This window comes from Bos grunniens, chromosome 18, assembly GCF_055505025.1.
Source record: "Bos grunniens cultivar Pamir isolate PY7600 chromosome 18, Bosgru_T2T1.0, whole genome shotgun sequence".
NCBI classification, from domain to species: domain Eukaryota; kingdom Metazoa; phylum Chordata; class Mammalia; order Artiodactyla; family Bovidae; genus Bos; species Bos grunniens.
In genome coordinates this window covers 62,742,607-62,764,103 of record NC_141182.1, presented here as the reverse complement: position 1 = coordinate 62,764,103, position 21,497 = coordinate 62,742,607, and the positions used below count along the sequence as shown (strand labels likewise).

General features: G+C 60.2%; 1 protein-coding gene and 1 long non-coding RNA gene across 6 annotated transcripts; one reads left to right on the top strand and one right to left on the bottom strand.

Annotated features, from left to right (window-relative positions):
- Nucleotides 1-195: 195 nt before the first annotated feature.
- PPP1R12C (protein phosphatase 1 regulatory subunit 12C) lies at nucleotides 196-19,973 on the bottom strand. 4 transcript variants are annotated; one of them, XM_086354510.1, is made up of 22 exons: nucleotides 18,978-19,973; nucleotides 15,251-15,381; nucleotides 15,049-15,167; nucleotides 8,288-8,447; nucleotides 5,825-5,969; nucleotides 5,659-5,733; nucleotides 4,529-4,602; nucleotides 4,320-4,447; nucleotides 4,158-4,231; nucleotides 3,781-3,939; nucleotides 3,637-3,704; nucleotides 2,940-3,077; nucleotides 2,681-2,771; nucleotides 2,492-2,575; nucleotides 2,356-2,416; nucleotides 2,160-2,245; nucleotides 2,028-2,074; nucleotides 1,856-1,949; nucleotides 1,546-1,650; nucleotides 1,165-1,215; nucleotides 949-999; nucleotides 196-847 (listed from the first exon to the last, which is right to left on the bottom strand). In XM_086354510.1, the coding sequence occupies exons 1-22, from the start codon at nucleotides 19,296-19,298 to the stop codon at nucleotides 761-763; spliced, it is 2,349 nt and encodes a 782-aa protein (XP_086210636.1). In that variant the 5' UTR covers nucleotides 19,299-19,973; the 3' UTR covers nucleotides 196-760. The 4 variants fall into 4 exon arrangements, with proteins under 4 accessions (XP_086210636.1, XP_086210638.1, XP_086210639.1 ...); XM_086354512.1 differs by having other exon boundaries at nucleotides 2,160-2,242; XM_086354513.1 differs by having other exon boundaries at nucleotides 2,940-3,023.
- Nucleotides 3,150-7,872, top strand: LOC147354646 (uncharacterized). 2 transcript variants are annotated; one of them, XR_015146517.1, is made up of 3 exons: nucleotides 3,150-3,298; nucleotides 5,071-5,236; nucleotides 7,032-7,872. It is a non-coding gene; the product is annotated as an uncharacterized LOC147354646 (long non-coding RNA). The 2 variants fall into 2 exon arrangements; XR_015146516.1 differs by lacking the exon at nucleotides 3,150-3,298 and having other exon boundaries at nucleotides 4,971-5,236.
- Nucleotides 19,974-21,497: the final 1,524 nt, after the last annotated feature.

The window sequence follows — 21,497 nt, the reverse complement described above, 5'->3', positions numbered from 1 at the left end:
CCTGCTTCGTGCCAAGCCAACTTTTGACGATGTCAGCACTGGTTGGGAGCCTTTGCTCCAACTGAGCGTTCTTCCTGAAGCCCCTTCCCGCCCTTCAGCACCCCACCCGCTCGGTCCTGTGGTCTGGTCACGCACAGCTGCAGCACATCAGCAGGAAGCGGGGCCCCGCCTCCAGCCAAGGATGTAGTCACTGAGTGGCAACTTCACGACTTTTATTTGTGGTGCCTGTGCTTTGTCTCGAAAATACCTTCTCCCCCTGCCCCGGACGGTGGGCGGGGAGGGGGCCGCAAAAAATAGAAGACATCCCTCCCTATTGCACGCGGACCCTATATACAGGCCCGCCTGGCCGAGGCCGGCGGGGCTCTTGGCACATTCTCGGATCCCTGTTCTGGGGCGGGAGGGGTGGTGAGGGTGACATCACACGTGAGAGGGGGACCTCTGGGCGGCCACTCTGGTCCTGGTTCCTGGTCTCGGTGCTTCTTGGTCCTCGGTCCCTCCCGGGTCCCGCTCAGCCCCAGTCCCTGCTCAGCGACGTCCCCCTACCTGGCTCGGCCTCCCGCCTCCATCCCGGCCTCTGATGGCCCCCCCTTGGCTCCTGGGCTCTCTGTACTCCCCTCCCAGCCTGGAGGGCCCGAGGGGAGGTTATGGCTTCTCGGAGACTCCCCCGGGAGCCCTGTCACTCGTGCTCACGCGGGGGAAGGGGTGCGTGTGGCAGAAGCAGCTGTATAAATACGGGTGCGGGGGAGGGGCTCCTCCGGAGTCACTTGGAGAGTTTGCTGATGACGCGAATCAGGGCTGCGTTCTCATCCTTGAGCCTCTGGTTGTCAGCCCGGAGGTCGGACAGGGCCTGTGAGGTGGGAAGACGGGTCAGCCGGGTGGCCCTGGGCAGGCTGAACCCACGGCCCACCCTGGCTGGCTCTCTGCCCTCAGCTCCCTGCTAGCATTCACCTTCAGTTCCTCCTCCAGTTCGGCTGCCTTTCGCTCCAGGGCCCTGCGCTCCTGGAATAAACAGGGGAAGGTGAGGACGGGGTAGGGAACTGGGGGGTCAAGTATGGCGGAGAGGGGCAAGCAAAGGGCAGAGGTCAATGCGGACCTCTTCCTCCAGACCGTAAGGGCTCGTAAGGCCGGGACATATCTAGTCCCACCCTGACTAGCCTTACTCACGAATCTCTCCAGCTCCAAAAGGGCAGGCCTCTCTGCAAAGCGCTCCTGCTTCTGGGGAGGACAGAAAAAGAGCAGGGGTCAGACAAGCAGCCGCACGGCCACGGGCGTAAGGGGAAACCAGTAGAGGAGGGTAAAGACAGCCGGGGCCGAGACTCACTGCGGGCCCGAACCGCCCGGCCCTTCCGGGCCCGGGCCCCACCCCTGAGGTATTGGCCCCGCCCCCAGCCCCCTCAGTGGCCCAGACTCCTCCCCGCAAGGATCCCACCAGCCTTTCCGGGTCCCTCCGCCCTGGGTGCTCCGGCTGGTCCTCCCTCCCGGAGACCCGGAGCCGGCACCCGCACCCTCGCCAACCCCCTCGCCTCCAAGGCCCCGGCTCCTCACCTGCGTGGCGCGCTCCAGCTCCACCTTGAGCTGCGCCAGCTGCAGGGTGGTCTCGGTCAGGGCCTCGCGAAGGCGCTCGTTCTCACTGCGCAGCTCGGCGTACAGCTGCGGGCCCAGGAGGGACAGGGCGTCAGGCTCGCCGGCAGAGACGCGGCAGGCTTGCGGGGGTGGGGTGGGTGGCTGCGGCCCGGCTGAGGCCGGAAGGGCGCAGAGTGCGCGGGTGGGTCAGGCAGGGCCCCTGGGCAGGGGGCGGCAGGGCAGGGATACAAAGCCAACTGACGGGGGCTCAGTTAACGGTGGGGTCGCGAACCTTCCTGAAGCCTCCGTCCGGCTCGTCCGGTTCCGGCTCTGGGTCTGGGTTGAGGTCCCGCTGCCTGCGGGATGAGGGATCGCCCTCGGGAGTGCTGCGGTGGGGGCGGGGAGGCCGTCATGGGGCGCCCACGGCCCCACGACAGCCCAGACCCGGCCTGCCCGCCCCATACCTGGATTCTGGGCTGCGGTCGGCCGGCGCCGGCTCCGCCTCCTCCCCCTGCGGGCGGAGGTGGGGTTCAGCGGGGAGGGGAGCTGGGCCCGCCCCCAGGCCCACCCGCGGCCCGCCGGGCGCCACCCCTCACCTCGGCAGGGCCCCTCCACTCCTTGCCGACTCTGCGGGGCTCCCTGGCCGCCTGCGGCCCCTGCCCTTGCCCGTCGGGCGCCTCTGCTGGGGGAGGGGCAGGAATCAGCCCAATGCTGGACAAGGGGTCCCTGGGCCCGACCCCCAGGAAAACCGGACGCGGGCCAGGAGGACTACCTCCCAGAGACCAGCCTCACCTCTCTGGGCTGGGCCATCAGTGCTCTCGACCCCGGGGACTCGGGGTCGCCGGGAAGGGTCCTGTGGGGAGGGGCGGGGGTCAGAGAATGAGGGCATCTCTTCCCACCCACTGACCGATCACCTGACCCCTCTCACCAGGCTCTGCACGCTCGACTTCTCGGCCTCCGGGGCCTTTCCTGCGGCCTTCTCTGCTTCCTTCAGGTCCGTCAGGGTCACACCCTGCACGAGGAGTGGGCAGTCGGGGTGGGGGGGCCAGCCCCTTCAGGATGGAGTCCAGGCCCCTGGCCCCTCCTCCCTCAGACCGGGGTCCGTCCCCTCCCACACCTGCGTGGACCTCCGAGACTGGCGCATGAGGCGAGAGCGCGCTTTCCGCTGAGACTCAGACTCCTCGTCCCGCACTGGCATCTGGTAGGTCCTGAGTGAGGGGCCCGACTTCAGAGAGGGCTCCTCTGGACCCTGTCCTGTCCCATGGCCGACACCCCCAGGGGCAGTCGAGTTCGGCCAGAGGGCCCTGGGACAAGCTCCCCCAGGTCCACCCCCACCAGCCCCGGGGCTCCTGGGTAATGCTGGGGTCTCGCCTCACCTCCGGCGGTCCCGGGAGTCTGCTGGGGGCGCTGCGGAGGCTACGGGGACATTGGGCTTCACCGGGGACTCGGGCTCGGGGGTCCTGGGGGGAGGAGTGGAGTTACCCAAGGGAGGAGGAGGCCTGGAGATCTCAGACCTGTGTGAATTCATTCAATCGGCAAGTATTACTCAAGCTCGCCTTACGTGGCGGGCACCCACACAAAGCAAGAAGCTAAGGAAACGAATAATCTCTGCCCCATGAGTCAGATCTGAGCAGAAACGATGCAACATGAACAGTCACCACAAGAAGACAGGGTCACACAATGTCAAGAGGATAAAGTAGTCTGGGGAAAAACGAGCCAGGACGGAAGCCCGGAGGTGTGCCCGCACGCTGTGGGGGTGCGCGCAGGGCGGGTGGTGGGCCTCCCAGAGAAGCTGACATTTAAACAGACCTGAGCGGGAGGAAGGAAGCCCTGTGGGTGTGAAGGGGGTTGGTCGCAGCGCAGGGCCAGAGTCAGAGAGGAGGGCAGGAAAGGGGGCAGGGGCCCCCGGGAAGCCAGAACACCGCAGCCTTGGGCGCTTTTACTTGCGGCACCAAAAGGGAAACTGAGGCCAGGAGTGGTGGGAGGCAGGGAGCGGACCCCAGAGAACCCCGGGTACAAGACAGGAACCCCGACCTGCCCCCCACCCCGGAGAGGCTGTCCCGCCGTACTCACGGGCAAGAGGGCTCCGGCACCTTCTGGGAGGGGGTTGGGGGGACTCTGGCAAGACGGGGCTCCCGGCCCTGCGGAGAGAGGAGACAGGCAGCTACTCTCCCCGCTGGGCAGGGTCTGCTCCCCGGGCCTCCCCCCAGCGCTCACCTGAGTGGACGCACCCTCCAGCCGCGAGGAGGACGCGGAGCGCTGCAGCCCGGCCCCCGGGGCGCCCTCAGCCCCGCGCCAGTCTGCGGGCCCCAGAGCCCCAGAGCTGCCAGTCTTCTGGAGGCCAAAGCGCCTGGAGAAGGGGGCCTCCTCGGGGGTCTGGAGAAGGGAAAGGTCTCCATTACCACGACAGGGCCCTTCTTCTCAAGAATTTCACGTGCTGCCCCCAGAAGGCCCACAGCAAACTACCGCCGGGGACGGGAACAGCCAGGGAAAGGCCGCAGGAACCCCAGAGGGTTGTGGGCCCGCGGTCTCCACCCCGCGGCCCTGACAGCAGGCTTGGGGCAACCCCGCCCCACCCCCAGGCCCCCACTCACCACGGGGCTCCCAGGGCTACAGGGCGGTGGGGAGGAGACGCCGTTGAGGGCTCTGCATTCTGCAGGGGGTGGCTCTGTGGGGTGGGAAGACGGAGACCTCAGAAGAAGCATCAGCCCCTCCTCATCCCTCAGACCCGGGGGTCCAGGCCCCCCGCCCCTCACCTGAGGGGGCTTCTTCTCCCTCGTCCTCGTCCCGGATGGGGGTGCCCCCTGCCCCCCCGGGCCGGCGCTCCTTGGACAGGTCCTGGAGGGAGATCTTCTCGCGGCTGCTCAGACGGCACACGGAGCTCCTGGTGGAAAGGGGAGGGTGGGTGCTGGGGCCCAAGCACTGGGGGCCTCCAGCCCACTTCCCACAGGGCGCCACCCCCTACCTTCGGTGTTTGCTGCTGGAGGGCCCCTGGGGCTCCGGGCCCCGGCTCTGGGCAGCTTCCTTTTGGTTCCGAAGCTGCAAGGGGGAAGGGGCTGCTGGGAAGGGGGCAGGACGGGCAGACCCTCCTGGGTCCCACACAGAGCTGTGCTGGGGGGTGGACCGGGTGCTTTCTGGACTCGTCTGCACAGCGCCCTGGGTCTCCAGTGAGTACTCCTGGAGCCTCCGCCTCCGGGGACCCCCGGCACACCCGGACACAGCTGCCTCCCCCACGGCTGCTCTCGGCCAGTTCCGCCTGAGTCTTCACACCTGAGCCGGCCCCACGGCTCCGCCTCTCCTCTCAGCAAACCTCAAGTGCTGCAGGTCCCCTAGAGGCCCCCAGGCTTCATCTGTGCCCTCAGCGCCCAGAAATCCTGCCTCACCCACTAACCCTCCGGGGGCCCCTGGCCCCCTCACCTGCTCCTGCCTGGCTTTCAAGGCCCTTTGGGGTCTGCCCCTGTCCCTGCCCCGCACCCCCCTCCAGGTACCATCTGGTTCCTCCCCCAGCCTCTGCACAGTGCGGCTCCCTCAACACGTGGGTGAGCCGCCCCTCCAGTCCACCAAGCCGAAACCACCACCTTCTCCCTCAATGTCGCCGCGGCCAAGCTTTAAACAGGGATCTGACCCGGGAGGCCTCAGATGATTCCTGCTACCTCAGAGCACTATGAGACAGGTGGGTTCTGAATGCTTTGGGTCAGTAACATATACGCCACTCGTTGCACAACACGTGTTCCAGGTAACAGCCCGCGTAACTCATGAAGCGTGACCATTCACGCTGTTTAGTATTCTGCCCATTTTCCTGAGGCCCGGAGAGACTACCGGACTGGTCTGAGCTCACGCAGCAAATGAAGGGCAGAGCTGGGATTCAGATCCCAAATCCAGCCGTTTGCCCCTTCCTTCTGAGTTTTTCCAGTGACAAGGCCTGGCCCTGCGCTGGTGCGGGGACATCCCAGGGATGACCAGCTCCATCGGCACCCCGAGATGCCCAGCGGTGCCGCTGATCACAGCTCCCCGCTGGGCCCCGTCACTGGCTGGGGAAGGGCGGCTCCCCAGGTTCGCGGAGGCCCCGGGTCCCGACTGCAGATGGAGACTCACGTCCTCCTGCTTCCGGGCCAGTTCCTCCAGCAGGCTCAGCACCTCCTCGTCCGCCAGGTCACAGGGACGCTGCCCCTGGGTGGGCAAGGGTTAGGGCAGGTGAGGAGTAGGCGGAGGTGGAGGCCCTCCCGCCCTGCGGCCCCCAGGAGCTAGGCCAGGCCCTCACCGCGTGGGTCAGCGAGTCCATGCCCCCGCCGTGCTCCGCCAGCAGGCGGCAGGCATCCTCCACACCCCAGTGGGCCGCGGCGTGCAGGGGCGTCCAGCCGTCTCCGTCACGCAGCTCCGGGTCGTAGCCAGCCTGGAGGAGCAGCCTGGGGGCCGGGGAGGTCTGGGTTCAAGGGCCGAGACAGGGGCTCGGGGCTAGGGGGCATGGTCAGAACCAGCTGTGACAGGGCCGAAAACAGGCCTGGGCCTTGAGGCGCCCTTCACCAAGGAGACGCTTCTGCCACGGGCTCTGACCCCTCCCCAGCCTATCAGGTGGCCTCTGGGACCCTGCTCCCTGAACCTGCAGGGCTCAACTCCTGACACCTCCCCTGTGCTGGGACAGCCCCAGCGGAGGTGGAGGAGGGTGTTCCCCAGTGCCCAAGTGCAGAGAAAGGCTGAGACCCCCCAGGAGGGGCGGCGTGGGGGCGGCAGGGTTCCAGGAGCCCACTGGCTTGGGGCAGCAGTTCTCAGCCAGGACGACGCTGCCGCCAGGGGGCGTCTGGAGACGTTTCTGGCCGTCACAACGTAGGGGCAGTGCCGGGGGCACCAGTGGGTAGGCTGAGGATGCCCCGAAACCTCCCACAACGCAGAGGACCGCCCCCCAGCAAGGACGGATCGGGACCAAACGCCAGTGCCAAGACGGAACCCCGGCTTAGAGGGTTCTTTCCCGGGAGATCACCACCACCATGGACCACTGGATCTGGAATCTCTGTCTCTCATAGCTAGGAATGGCCAGCTGAGTAGGGTCTGGCAAATGGGGATGTCAGCACTAAGTGTGTATATCACTTCTGGATTGTTCTCTTAAAAGAAACAGACATTCACTCATTTGGCCCCCCTTCCTGCTGGCTGCCTGGGATGCAGATGCAATGGCAGGAGCTGAAGCAGCCACCTGAGACTCAGGAGGGGAAGTCACGGGCAGAAGAGGGCACAGCCTCCAGGGCTGGCCATGTTACCAGGCCTGACCATTCACAGTGTCCCATCCTCCTTGCCACAGGGATCAGCCCTGGGATGAACAGGTGCCCAGATAATATAGGACCTGGGACTTTCACTGGAACTACAGAGGATGGGGCACCCTACCTCCAAATTAGAGGAGACAGCCAGGATATGAGCCCCAAGCTATCAGGGGTCATCTTAAGTTCCTTACTGGAAAACATTCCCTTCTTTTCCAGCCATTCTGTGCTGCCTGCGGAATCTCAGTTCCCTGAGCAGAGACTGAACTTGGGCCACAGCAGTGAAAGCCCAGAACCCTAACCACTAGACCACCAGAGAGCTCCCCCAGAAAACCTTCCTAAAAATTCATTAACACAGAAGTGAGCAGAGATAGAGGGATTCGCCGGAACTCCATTGTCATACTAAATATAAGGGGAGCCTGATAAGAAGCAGAACCAGCTACTCTGACAGGAAGGGGTGAGGCGGTCAGAAATGGGACAAGACTGATGTGGGGATGAGAGAAAGGGAGTGTACAGGGCAACAATTTAAAATATGTATGCACCAAATGACCTGGCCTTAAAATCCGTAACACAAAACACACAAAGACAGGGAGAAACAGGAAAGCCCCACAGGCGTAGTGAGACATTTTACCACATTTTATCACATTCTCTCACAGCAACTGACAGAAGCAGCAGATGGGAAAAGAAAGAATCACTAGGGATACAGAAGATTTAAACAGCATGAGTACAAAGTTGACCTAATAACCTATATACGGCGCTGTCCTTGACAACACACTTCTTTCCTGGCTGACACTGACTGGGGTGTGAGGCAAACCTTGACATATCTCAAAAATTAGGACTCACAGAGAACCTGCTCTAGGACCACAGTGAGATTAAGCTGGGAAATGAGCACAGGTGGACTCAGGAAGTATGGAGGGTTCAGCTCCAACCAGCTGGCTTTACTGCAATACAGCGAGTCATGTGAACTGCTCTTGTTTGCCAGTGCATGGAAAACTTAAGTCTATTAAGTGTGCAATAGCATTATGTGTGAAATAAAACCCAATGTATGTAACTTAAAAAATACTTTATTTTGCTAAAAAACGTTCACCGTCATCTGACAATGCAGGGCTGCTGCAAATCTTCAATTTGTTAAAAAAGAAAAAGGAAAATACTATTGGCAAAGTGCAATAAGAGGAGGCACGGCTCTAATGAAACCGTGACTAGAAAACCCCGTATATTTGTAAATTAACGACATGCTTCTAAATGATCTCTGGGTCAAAGAAGATTACAACCTGGAAACTGTCTTAAACTGAAGGGCAGTGAGAAGCCTGCACATCCAGACGTGGGTGCAGCTAAGGCTGTACTTGGAGGGAAACGCATGTCTTTACTGCACAGTGAGAAAGGGGCAGGAACAGACGAAACCCTCAGGAAGGCGTAAAACGGAGAGAAGGGACCAGGGCGCTGGGTGCGGGGGCAGGGGATGAGGCCCGGCTTACCTCATCACTTCGATGTAGCCCTTGGCGGCGGCCACATGCAGGGCGGAGGCCCCCGTGCGGGGGTGCCGCGCCTCGGGCATGGCGCCCCCGTTCAGCCAGCACCTTGTGTCGTGAAGCAGCAATTCCTCCTCCGCCCGTTTGGCTGCCTCCACATCCACACCTGGGAGGACCAGAAGCGGTAAGAGGTGGGGTACCCCCCGCGAGACCCAGGGCGGCACCTGGCCTGTGTGCTCCCTGGGGGCTCAGGGGAGCCGGGCCCCCCGCGAGACCCAGGGCGGCACCTGGCCCGTGTGCTCCCCGGGGGCTCAGGGGAGCTGGGGTCAGCACTGTCACTTCCCAAGCGGGCAGCCGTGGACTGCACTGGGGGTCCCTGCTGGGGGCTGGGGGATCTCGGGTCTCACCTCCCCTTTCACTACGGATACGGCCCTTAGCCCGGCATCTTCCTGTGTTTTGTCACCTTCATCACTCACAAGAGGACAAACCAAGCAGAAGCCACTGAGGACGCCCAGGCCACTGGGGCAACAACACCCTCACCAGCCACCCCCTGCGCCATCTGGGGAGGGGCCAGCATGCTTCCTCTCTCGTCGGTTTCAGGAAAAGTGCTCTGAACTCACCGACGAGAGGGCAAGGGGAAGCTTTACATGAAACAGAAGTCGATTCTGGATCGAAAACAGGCAGCCCTGTTGAGGGCGCAACAGTCCCTTCCAACCATCACTGAGAATCTGTGGTTTGCCCATTAAGAGCGGTCGAGATGGCAGTCAGAAATGGGCATCTCCTCTAAGGGCTGTGTGCTCCTCCTGGGAGCTTTGTTCCTGTCTGCTATTTTTCCCACTGCGGAACTGCTCACTTGCCCACGTGCAGCCAAGGATGGAGCCATCCTGCATGTGGTCGGCAGCCGTGCAACCACGGAGCAGCTGCTGAGCCAGGCTGCAGACCGCCAACATGCAGGATTTCAAAGCGTAGAAAGAACGTGCAGCAGCTCACGAATAGTTCCTTACACTGATTGCACACAGAAATGACAATGCCCTGGACGTTCGGATTAAGTAAACCATGTTCCTAAAGTGAACCTCACCTGTTTCTGTTTTTTAAAGCGCCTTCCTGTAAATCCTTGATTATGCGTGTGGCTGCCTCTGGCTTCCCACTGGACAGTGCGGGCAGAGAAGCGCGTACTCGGCGCTTGGCTCACAGCAGTACCAGGGGGCCCCGGAGCTAACAGCCTTCAAGAATTTGCTTTCAGGAGCAGGAACCTTGGCACACCCTTACTACAAGGTTGTAAACCCTGCCCCAGGCTATGCAGGGGCCCCAGTCCATGGAGGGGCCCCAGTTTGTCCAGGTATGGCAGCTGGGCACTGGGACTAAACTCCGCTGGGATTGCCTCAGGGTGCCCTGGCTGAGGGACTCCCAGGGGAACTATTCCAGGAAGTTCTGGCTGGTGAGGGCTCACCCGCAGGCCAGGAAAGTACCCGGGACTCAGAGACCCAGCCCCTCCCGCCCGACCTCCTTAAAGGGAATCACCTACATTCAGTCCTATTATAGACACAGGCGCCTGGCGGGCAGGGAAAGGCGGGGTTTGCAGACCTTCTTCTGCAGCCACAGTTAGTGTCCTGCCTGTTCAAAGGCATCCTTCTGCAGTTTTGCGTTTTGTGGAGATTCGCCCGTGTTTATTAACAGAACTCCTGATGGAGGGGGGCAAACCAGCATCTGTGCGTGCAGGCAAGCTGTTCAGTTCACACAGGTTTATCTATTTCACCAAACGTGCGATTCAGTGGCTTTTAGGACATTCGCCATGTGCCGCCATCAACCCTATCTATCTGTACCTGAACTTTCTCATCACCCCAAAAGGAAACCTCTTACCCCATCAAGCAGTCCCTGCCCAGAGCCTGATAACCACTAACCCACTTCCTGACACTGTGGATCTGCCTCTTCTGGACACAGCCTATGTCTGTAAATAAAGTTTTAATGGCTAATGTCCACACCCACTCTTTTGCATACCCCCCTGGCAGTTTTCCCTATCACAGATCACTCTTCTACAGAGTACTGATTGATCTCTTCTGGATTTGGTGTTAGCCCACCCTCACTCTCTCAACTGAATGAGGAGCTCCCTCAGAATACATCCATCTGAATGCAGAGTTCCAAAGAATAGCAAGGAGAGATAAGAAGGCCTTCCTAAGTGATCAATGCAAAGAAAGAGAGGAAAACAACAGAATGGGAAAGACTAGAGATCTCTTCAAGAAAATTAGAGACACCAAGGGTACATTTCATGCAAAGACGGGCTCAATAAAGGACAGAAACAGCGTGGACCTAACAGAAGCAGAAGATACTAAGAAGAGATGGCAAGAACACACAGAAGAACTGTACAAAAAAGATCTTCACGACCCAGATAATCACAATGATGTGATCACTGACCTAGAGCCAGACATCCTGGAATGTGAAGTCAAGTGGGCCTTAGCAAGCATCACTATGAACAAAGCTAGTGGAGGTGACGGAATTCCAGTTGAGCTATTTTTCAAATCCTAAAAGATGATGCTGTGAAAGTGCTGCACTCAATATGCCAGCACATCTGGAAAACTCAGCAGTGGCCATAGGACTGAAAAAGGTCAGTTTTCATTCCAATCCCAAAGAAAGGCAATGCCAAAGAATGCTCAAACTACTTCACAATTGCACTCATCTCACACGCTAGTAAAGTAATGCTCAAAATTCTCCAAGCCAGGCTTCAGCAATACATGAACCGTGAACTTCCAGATGTTCAAGCTGGAGTTAGAAAAGGCAGAGGAATCAGAGATCAAATGGCCAACATCCTCTGGATCATCAAAAAAAGCGAAAGAGTTCCAGAAAAACATCTACTTCTGCTTTATTGACTATGCAAAGCCTTTGACTGTGTGGATCACAACAAACTATGGAAAATTCTGAAAGAGATGGAAATAACAGACCACCTGACCTGCCTCCTGAGAAATCTGTATGCAGGTTAAGAAGCAACACTTAGAACTGGACATGGAACAGATTGGTTCCAAATAGGAAAAGGAGTACGTCAAGGCTGTATATTGTTACCCTGCTTATTTAACCTGGAGAAGGAAATAGCAACCCACTACAGTACTATTGCCTGGAAAATTCCATGGATGGAGGAGCCTGGTAGGCTATAGTCCATGGGATCACAAAGAGTCAGACACGACCGAGCGACTTCACTTCTTCTTATTATTATTAACTTAGATGCAGAGTACATCATGCAAAATGCCAGGCTGGATGAAGCACAAGCGGAATCAAGATTTCCGGGAGAAATATCAATAGCCTCAGATATGCAGATGACACCAGCCTTACAGCAGAAAGTGAAAAAGAAATAAAAAGCCTCTTGATGAAAGTGAAAGAGGAGTGAAAAAGGCGGCTTAAAGCTCAACATTCAGAAAACTAAGATCATGGCATCCGGTCCCATCACTTCATGGCAAATAGATGGGGAAACAGTGGAAACAGCGGCTGACTTTATTTTTCTGGGCTCCTAAATTACTGCAGCCATGAAACTGAAAGACGCTTGCTTCTTGGAAGAAAAGCTATGACCAACCTAGACAGCATATTTAAAAGCAGACACACTACTTTGCCAACAAAGGTCAGTCTAGTCAAAGCTATGGTTTTTCCAGTAGTCATGTACGGATGTGAGAGCTGGACCATAAAGAAAGCTGAGCACTGAAGAATTGATGCTTTTGAGCTGTGGTATTGGAGAAGACTCTTGAGAGTCCCTTGGACTGCAAGGAGATCAAACCAGACAATCCTAAAGGAAATCAACCCTGAATATTCATTGGATGGACTGATGCTGAAGCTCCAATACTCTGACCACCTGAACAGAAAAAAAAGAGCTGACTCATTTGAAAAGACCCTGACGCTGGGAAAGAGTGAAGGCAGGAAAAGAAGGGGGCAACAGAGGATGAGATGGTTGGATGGCATCACTGAGTCGATGGACATGAGTTTGAGCAAGCTCTGGAGTTGGTGATGGACAGAGAAGCCTGGCGTGCTGCAATCCATGGGGTCGCAAAGATTTGGACAGGACTGAGCGACTGAACTGACAGCCTCTCAACACTGGGAAGCTCGACGGGGAGGGTGCCATTGGGTGACCTAGGAGTGGAACTGCTGGAGCACTGGGAGTGAGGATCTCCAGCTACAATCCGTGCCGTCCGTCTAGCTGTTCACACAGAGGATGGAATCACCTCCATGCCGTCCGTCTAGCTGTTCACACGGAGGCTGGAATCACCCGTGTGCCTGCCAGCCAGAGAAAAGAGCGCCGTGGCTGGGCCTCGCCAGGACTGGAACTGCCTGTCAAAGCTGCCCACCTCTGAGAGTAACCAGCCAGCATCCCTGTCCTAATGTTGGGATTCCTTCCAGCCCAAGTCCCTGTGGGTCTGACCGTAGCCCTTATGAGCAAACTGGCCAGGAGGTCCTGGGCTCGGGCCGACCCCTGCGGCCCAGGCTGTGAGCAGTGTCTGGGGAGGGGCTGTCGCTTGGAGCTGCCAGCGTCCAGGCCCCCTCCCTGCTTGTCCTCACCCCTGCGCTCACCCGATGTGGCTCCAACATGAGGAGCCCACAGCCTGGCTCCACGGGCAGCTGCGTCACCAGGCCTGACCGTCCTTCTTGCCACACGACTGGCTCAGGGCAGGCTGTGACCAGGGTGGCCCTAAGGGCAGAGGGCTGGGGCTGGGGCTGCTGAGAAGTCTAGTTCCAGTTCCGCCGGGGTGTCAGCCTGCACTGCTAGGAGCCACACTAAGTGCCTCACCGAGAGAAGCAGCCTAGGAGTGAAGCCAGCACAGAGCTCAGCAGGGAGATGGGAGAAGGCTTTCAACTGTGTCTGCACCCCGGATCAAGCCACGCCTGAAGTCCACATAACTCCTAGACTTCAGTTACAGAGGCCCATGGTTGTCTTCCTCTTAAAAGTGTGGTAAAGCACAGATTCTGCCCACCACAGTCCACTGAGGCCTCATGTCAAGACAGGCACCGTGGAGCCACATCACCGAGGCCTCCGGATTTCAGAGGCAGCTGCGCCCCACCCCCAGCAGTGCAGCGGACAGTCTTCCCAGTAACATCACAGGCCTTTGTGCCTGGTCGGTCCTACAAGCCAACCGCCCCCCCACCCCCGCGACCTTCGGCCCGCAGGAGGGGCACAACGGGTCACGGTGAGAAGGTGATCAGAGCTCTGGGCAATTCCGGCAGGAACACACAGGAGGCCTGAGAGATCACCCGGCCCGGTGGCCTCCAAGCATCGCCCTGCAGGCTGCTTTTTAACAACAAAGGGAAGAAGGCCTCCATAGCAGTCACCTTGGCGTCCTCTGAATGAGGCTCAAGGTTAACATCACCAATAACAGGGCGGACGGAGTTGTCTCCCTGCAGAACTTGCTGGCAAGTTCCTGCCAAACCTGCAGAACTGACAGAGCAGTCGGGTCCAGGCTGAGGGGCCATGTAAACAGGGGAGGGGTGAAGGCTGGTGCGGGCGGCAGGCGGGGCCGGGGGAGGGAAACTGGGCAGGTCCACCCCCGCGGAGAGGGAGGGCGCACAAGCGATCACAACAAGAAGCTGGAAACTCGGAGTCCACACTTCAGGATTCCACTTACGGAAAATGTCCAGGATGGGCAAACCCCCCACACAAAGCCCACGGGTGGCCCCCAGGGCTGAAGGGGGAGGGGAGGTCGGGGGTCGCAGCCCAGGGCTCGGGGTTTCTTTGAGCCTGATCAGAATCATCCAAACTCAATGTGCTCACGGACACATAAGCTTTAGTATGACCACGCTAAAAAGACAAAACAGAAAACACGAGCCCGCACGTGTCTAAAGGGTGAAGAAAGCGCACACTCGGACACTGTATCTACACGAAGCTGCTGAAAACCCTGGTGAGCCTCAGCGGAGGCTGCCCTCATCAGACTGCTAGTGAAACCCGGCTCAGCGTGTGAAGTTGTCCAGGTGAAAACGTGGAGAAGCGGAGGCAGGAAAAGCCCGGTTCTGTCTCTGCTTCGCTTCGCTCCCTACATCTGAAGCAAACCAAGGCTCCGGAACTCGGCTCGCCCACCAGCGCCTCGCGCCCCGCGGGATTCCTGCGGCCACCAACACCTGCCCAGGGCGGAGCCTCGTCCCTCCCAACCCTAGCCAAGCTGGGAATCGCCTGGGACACCCGGCCGTTCTTCAGCAGCCTCCCCACGCCTCCCCCATGGCCCTCCAGACCCCCTGGCCCCACCCTCACACCTCCTCACAGATGCGGCGCGGCCACCACACCCACTCGGAGGAGCAGATGGTCACCCAGAAACCACGCTGGTGACGGGGCGAGGGTGCTCACCATCTCCCACCTGTGGCCCCCCCAGCGAGTGGTGCCGGGCGAGTCCTCCCCACGGTCTAGTCATCAGCGACTGTGAGAGGGAGCGCGGGAAGGTGGGCGCCTATTACAAGTCACACAGGCTCCCCCTAGAAAACTGAGCGTGGCCAGGCAGGGAGTTTAGGGGGTCCTGGGCCCCCTATTAATGACCCTGGGGCGCAGTGATCCTGAGTACAGCAGACCAGACCCCCAGAAGACTCAGCATTCCTCACTGCCCCCCACCCCTCAGCACAACTCCTGAGAAGACCCACCATCACCCAGGACAAGCCCCAAACTCAGTTTCCTCAGTCACCCCGAGATGAGCCAAACCCTGCCTCAATTACTTCTCGGTTAAACGGTCCAGGCCACACTGAGACCCTGGGGTCCGGGTCCTTGGCAACGGAGGCCCCAGCGGCAGGAGCCCTGCGCCCCGCCCCAGGCCCACCTCGGCGGGCAATCTCCGCCTTCAGCAGTGCCTCCATGGCATCGGACTCGGCCAGGTCCAGAGGCAGGTCCCCGTCACTGTTGACTGCAGCGATGTTGGCCCCGTGGCTCAGGAGGTACCTGGGGAGGCAGGGGCGGGCCGCGGTCAGGACGGAGGGGTCCGGGCCCCACGCCCAGCGGGCCGCCCACCCTCCCCGCCTCACCTGGCAATGTCCAGGTAACCGCAGGAGGCGGCCACGTGTAGGGGCGTCCAGCCCTCATTGTCCGCCTGGTTCACCGTGGCGCCCTGCTCCACCAGAAAGCGCACCACCTCAAGGTTTTCGTCGATGCAGGCCTGGGGGGGGTGTGGCAGGGGGGTCACCCTCACCATCCCGGACCCCTCTGCGTGCCTGGCAAGGCAGGACCCTGCCAGGGCCTCAAGGGGGACCCAGGGCCGACCGGGCAAGGATCCGGAGGAAGACCCCAAGGGTCCTGGAAGGCACCATGTCCGCGGGACCCTCCCAGCCCTGCACAGCCTGGCTTCCCGGTGGCCACGCCAGGCAGGCCTCTGGGGCTCACTGGCGACCGTGAGAGGAGGAGCTGGCCAGAGAGGAGAGGAGCTGTAGGGATCCTGAACCATGCCTGTTCACGAGACGCACCCCAGTCACCACGGAGGATGGGCCCCCAGAGCTGAACCCAAGGGAAGAGACCCAGGCTCTCCTCCTCAGACCCAGCAGACTCTCCAGGAGAGCTGACCACAGCCCTGCCGTGTCCCTGGTGGGAAGACAGCGGACCCTGGGGCCCAAGGCCATGCGGGGCTGCTAGGGTCACCAGGTCCCTGCGAACCTGGGAGGGGGGGGGCAGTGGTGAGGGTCCCGGGCAGGACCCCAACACTGGGAGAGACGGCTGAGAGAAGGTGCGCCCAGGCCTGGGGCCTGAGAAGAGGCACAGGGTGCCCCATCATGGGGCGTCCACGGGCGCCTTCCCCACTCCAAGGGCTGTCAGGGTCTTCTCTGATGGAAGAAGAGATCCCAGCACCAGGAGACCAAAGCCCTCGCCCGTGCCGCACAGCAGGCCAGGGCGAGAAAGGGTTTCCCCCGGGACGCGTGCGAACACGGAGTGGGCACTGGGCCTGAGCAGGGCTGAGGGACAGGAGTGGACCTGGCCTCCCGGGTCCTCAGGGGAGATTAGCCTCCGACTCCCTCACCTCTCCACGGCTAGTCGCCTGGAGCAGGGGGAGGAAGCTACGAGGGCCAAGAGCATGAAGTCATGGAAACTCAGGCTGCGAAAGGGGGGCCACACATGCCCTGGGAACGGGATGAACTCTGGGCGCCGTTTATTTCCACCGGTTGCCATGGTGATGAGAGGGGGGGCAAGGAGGGAGACAGGCCTTTCCCTTTCAAGGACCTGGACGGGCACAGGCATCCGTGCGAAAGATGCCTGCGGCCTGGGCGCCAGGGACCAAGAATCCAGGCCCCGCCCTCCTCCTCAGACCTGGGGGTCCAGGCCCCCCGCCCCTCCTCCCTTGGACCCAGGGGTCCAAGGCCCTGCCCTCCTCCTCAGACCTGGGGGTCCAGGCCCCCCGCCCCTCCCCCCCTCAGACCCAGGGGACCTAGACTCTCCGACCCCCTCCCTATTTACACCTAAGAATCCTGGTTCACAGTCTTTCCTATCCCAGACCCCAGTCACTAATTACCAGGTAATCTGGGGATGAGGCAGCCTATACCGGCCTTGTCACCTTGTCGAGGGGTAGGGGCTGGGATGTGAGACCTCCTGGGGTCACAGCCAGAGCAGGGAGCTGACGCCAGGGGACCTGCTCCAGGGGGAACAGAAACCACGGCTGCCGGACTCACCCAGACAACATGAGCAACTATCCCGCCTGCCTGTCCGGGGGTTTCCTGGGACCTGGGACTTTCGGAGCTAAAAACGAGGCCAGTCTTGGGCAAGCTGGCACAAGCTGGTCAGCAAACACCCAGACCTGACCCAAAGCCCTGCTGGGTGACTCCCCCTCTCTGCGCCTCGGATGGATGCCCTAATCCCCTCCAGGCCTCTGGCAGAGCCGTGGCGAGTGAGTTCCTCTCGCCTATAGCAGGAAGGCGAGCGGGACCCCACTGACTGACAGGGGTGGCCTTCTGCGGGGCAGGGTCTGGGCCAAGGGACAGGCTGGGGAGCGCAGCCCAGCCTGAAAGGCAGGGCCAGGAACGCCTTCAGAAAGGTCCCGGGGAGCCGGGGCAGGGACAGCGGTGCAGGAAAGGGACTCGGAAACCTGAGGCCCCTGCCCCGGGCATGTCAAGCTCTGAGACCCTGCGGGGCCTCAGGAAGGGGGACCCTCCTCTAGAGGGAGGAGGGTGACCCAGAGAACACTGCGGCCTCTGCAGGGCACGGGCCTGGGGGTGCTGGGGTGGGGCGAGGGGGTGAGAGACGGCACCTGGACCAAGGGCTGCAACCGCCAACTGGACGTCAGGTACTTCCTGCAGGGTGGCCCTGCCAGCCCATTCGCAGGCAAGACGCCTGAGGCGCAGAGAAAAGACTCGCATTCGAAGCCACTCACTTGAGGAGCCGAGATCAGAACTCAGGACTGGCCTACCCTCCTGAGCTGCAGTTCCTCCTGGGAACCTGGCACGTGGGCCCCTTCCGGCTCCTCCCCAGCCCCCTGCTCCCTGCCCAGGTTCCCTTCCCTGGGTCCTCTCTGGGTCCCAAAGTAACCAAACCCCAGGGGTTCTGGCAGGGAAGAGAGGGCTGGGGACTGGACCAATTTGAGGCGACTAGGAGGGAGACAGCCTCGGGGACAGGGGGTCCTCTGTGAACTGTGCCTGATGGCCCCACTGAAGAAAGGGGGTGGGGGGGTCACAGGAGCACCCCGAACCAGAGAGAACCCTGGTAGTGGGGCCTATGGTGGGCCTGGTTCTGGAACAGAATCAGCTTGAAGGCAGCAGTCAGCGCGTCTGGGGAAGCCACGAGGGCCCAGGCTGTGGACAGATGGGAGTAACCTGGCTCTGGATCTCTTGAGAAGGTGACAAGATCGGGGCTGGGAGAGACGACACACTCTGCAGGAGGGGGGCGCTGCCCAGATCCACAGGAGGGTATCCGGGCAGAGAATGCAAGGTGACCAGAGGATAGAGAGGCGGTCCAAAGCCAGGAAGAGGTGGGTGCTTCGAGTCTGCCCAGAAAAAAAAGGGGGGTGTGATGATGCAGACCTGGCCAAAGCAACAGGAGAGAGAGGGAGAGAGGAGGTTCCTGGAGGAGAAACACCCCTGAGAGAAGGCCTTGCCTTGGGAGGCAAGAGGTGGCACAGCCCGAGAAGGAGAAATGACGGAGGACATGAGGGTGAATGGGGGCAGGGGAGACGGCCTGAGCTGACCCGGGCAAGGGAAGCACTCACTTCAGGAGTACAGAGCCTCGAAGGCGGGGGCTCAGGAAAGAACACCCTTAGATAGCAACAGATGGCACGGGCCGGGGATGACAGAGGTGGCCCCACGCAGAGAGGCCGGGCGGCAGGGAAAGCACAGGCAGGGAGGACGGCGATGCTATGCTGCTGGGGGTGGAAGGGTGGGGCACTGGTACCTATGGGGGAACAGGAGGCACCGGTGGGGCTGCAAGGGGCACAGACTCAGGAAAGAGGCAGGCCCAGCACTAGATGGCAGAGTCGAGGTGGCACGGATGGCGATCGCACGGGCGAGACTAGCAGAGAGCCCCCAAGGTCGGGAAAGAGCACCGCGAAGTGACAAGACAGGGATGCACCGAGCTGACGCCGGCAGCGACGGTTCGGGGCCAGGGAAAGGGCGGCTCAGAATGGCAAAAGCCAACGTCAGCTCCAGAGGCTCAGGGTCGGGAGAGGGGAGCCCCAGGTGGGACAGAAGGGAAAGGGGGACGGCTCAGAGCAGGGCCGGCCGGGGTGCCTCCGGGCAGGGGAGGGAGGGTGCTCCGGGCGGCGCAGACCCGGGCGCTGACCTGGTGCAGGGCGCTGATGCCGTCGGCGTTGGTGGAGTCGAGGACGGCGCGGGCGGGCGGCGGGGCGGCGGGGTCCAGCTCGGCGCCGGGGCCGGGGTCGGCCGCGCGCAGCATCAGGCGCGCCTCGTCCAGGTCGCCGCCCGCGCAGGCCGCCAGGAACTCAGCGGCGCGCTCGAAGCGCACGGTGCGGGCGCGCCGCTCCCCGGGGCCCGGCTCGGCGCCCGCCCGCGCCCCCCACTGCCGCAGCTGCTCCCGCCGCCGCTCGCGGGCCGCTGCTGCCGCCGCCCCGGGGCCCGCCCCGGGGCCGTCCTCGCCCGACATCGCGCCGCCCGCCCGCCCGTGAGCGAACGAGCGAGCGAGCGAGCGCCAAGGACCGAGCCCCAAGCTGCCGCCGCCGCCGCCACCGCCCGCCCCCGGGCCGCCGGGAACTGCCGCCAGCCCCGCGCCGCCCAAGGATCTACCGGCCCCCGCCCGGCGCGCAACGTCACCACGCCGCCCCGGGGCGCGCTGGGAAATGGAGTCCGCAGCCGGGAGAGGTCGTGGCAACAGCCTCAGAGAAGGCCGCGGGGCGCTCTGGAAAGTGGAGTCCACAAGCGGAAATCTGTCTCGGCCACATTCCGGCCTCGATCTGCCCCGAGGTACACTGGGAAATTCGCGGCTCAGCGGTTTCAAAAGGAAATCTGATTAAGAGGATGCCCCCTGGGGGTGCTGGGAAATGGAGTCTAAAGGCCGGAGATGTGCCCCGGGGCATGTGGGAAATGTAGTTCAGAGTATCAAGGAACCCAAGCGGGAAACGGACTTGATAGCCCGGGAGTCCTAAAAAATACAGAACTAATTTTTCCATACACCTTACCGCTTTCCTCATACCATGTGATTTACTTATTTTGGGTTTGTTTTATCCCTTCAACTAGAAATAAGCCCCAGGAGAACAGGGATTTTTGTCGTCTGTGTGCATCCCTGTTCCCATTGCCAAGACCTAATAAAACGCGATCGGGAACAGTATTTTGAATGAATGAATAAATGAATGGATTCCCTAGGTCCTGAGAAACGCCAGATACCATGGGAAATTGAGTCCGCAACCCTTACACCAAGAAAATCCCTGGGTGACCGCCTAGGGCACCTTGGGAAGTAAAAATTACGGTACAAAGGTCACGGCAATCGGCCGCTGGGCACGCTGGGAAACGTAGTACTGGGGGCCACGACCCTAAAGGCACGGTTGGTCCAAAGCACCCCCAGTCCCTGATGGAACCCCTGGATTACATCAGAAAGGGAACCCAAGAGGCAGGGTCCGCAATAACAGCTCCTCAGAGCCTTCACCGGCCCTCCCCTCTACTTGCTACCATCTTGGGACGTGGAGCAGGCTGGGAAATGTAGTCCGGGCTGTTCGTCCTCGCAAGCCATGCTGGGATTTGTAGTCCAAGGCGAGGACTTTTTATGGACGTGGAGGGCGAGTTGACTCATACATAACATCATAAAGCACGATGTGAGCCTCATCTTAAGTACTCTGCACCTTAATCCTCATTGGGAAGGAAGCAAGCACTCCGAAACCAGAGAAAAGACCTATACAAATCACAAAGCTGCTACTGCTGCTAAGTCGCTTCAGTCGTGTCCGACTCTGTGCGACCCCATAGATGGCAGCCCACCAGGTTCCTCCGTCCCTGGGATTCTCCAGGCAAGAACACTGAAGTGGGTTGCCATTTCCTTCTTCAATGCATGAAAGTGAAAAGTGAAAGTGAAGTCGCTCAGTCGTGTCCAACTCTTAGCAACCCCATGGGCTGCAGCCTACCAGGCTCCTCCGTCCATGGAATTTTCCAGGCAAGAGTACTGGAGTGGGTTGCCATTGCCTTCTCCGAAAATCACAAAGAATGGCTCTGAAATACAGAGGCAAGAGTTCTGTTTTCCAAGGAATGTCAGATCAGCTCTACCCACTTTAAAGTTCTTGGGCCTGTGCTAAGAAATAAACTACAGATCCCGTGAAGTCTGGAGACCACTGGGATGGATACAAAAGGGATAGCCGTTGGGGTGGCTTTGGGGATATGTAGTCCTTCAATCCCACACTTCCCATTCAACGTATACACCCACCTTCTTCTCCAGGCAGCTTGAATGGTGTGTATGTTGTTAGGGTGTCTTTGGTTCTCTGTGTCTCTATAAAGTGAAAAGTGAAGTCGTGTCCGACTCTTTATGACCCCATGGACTGTAGCCCACAAGGCTCCTCCGTCCATGGGATTCTCCAAGCAAGAATACTGGAGTGGGTTGCCCTTTCCTTCTCCAGGGGATCTTCCCGACCTGTGCATAACTGTGATGTGTGTGTTTGTGGTTGTGTCTATAGCCCAGTGTATACTGTTTTTGGAAGCTTGTGTTCACTGTGTCTGTAAGCTGTGATATAAATATGTCTATAGTTTTATGATTTTTATTTACAGGAGACACGATTTAGAGTATCTGCTCAACCCACACAACCTCCTATGGGACATGCTCCCACTGTGAGTTTTGTTAGCCATCTTTAGGTTGACTGCTGCATTT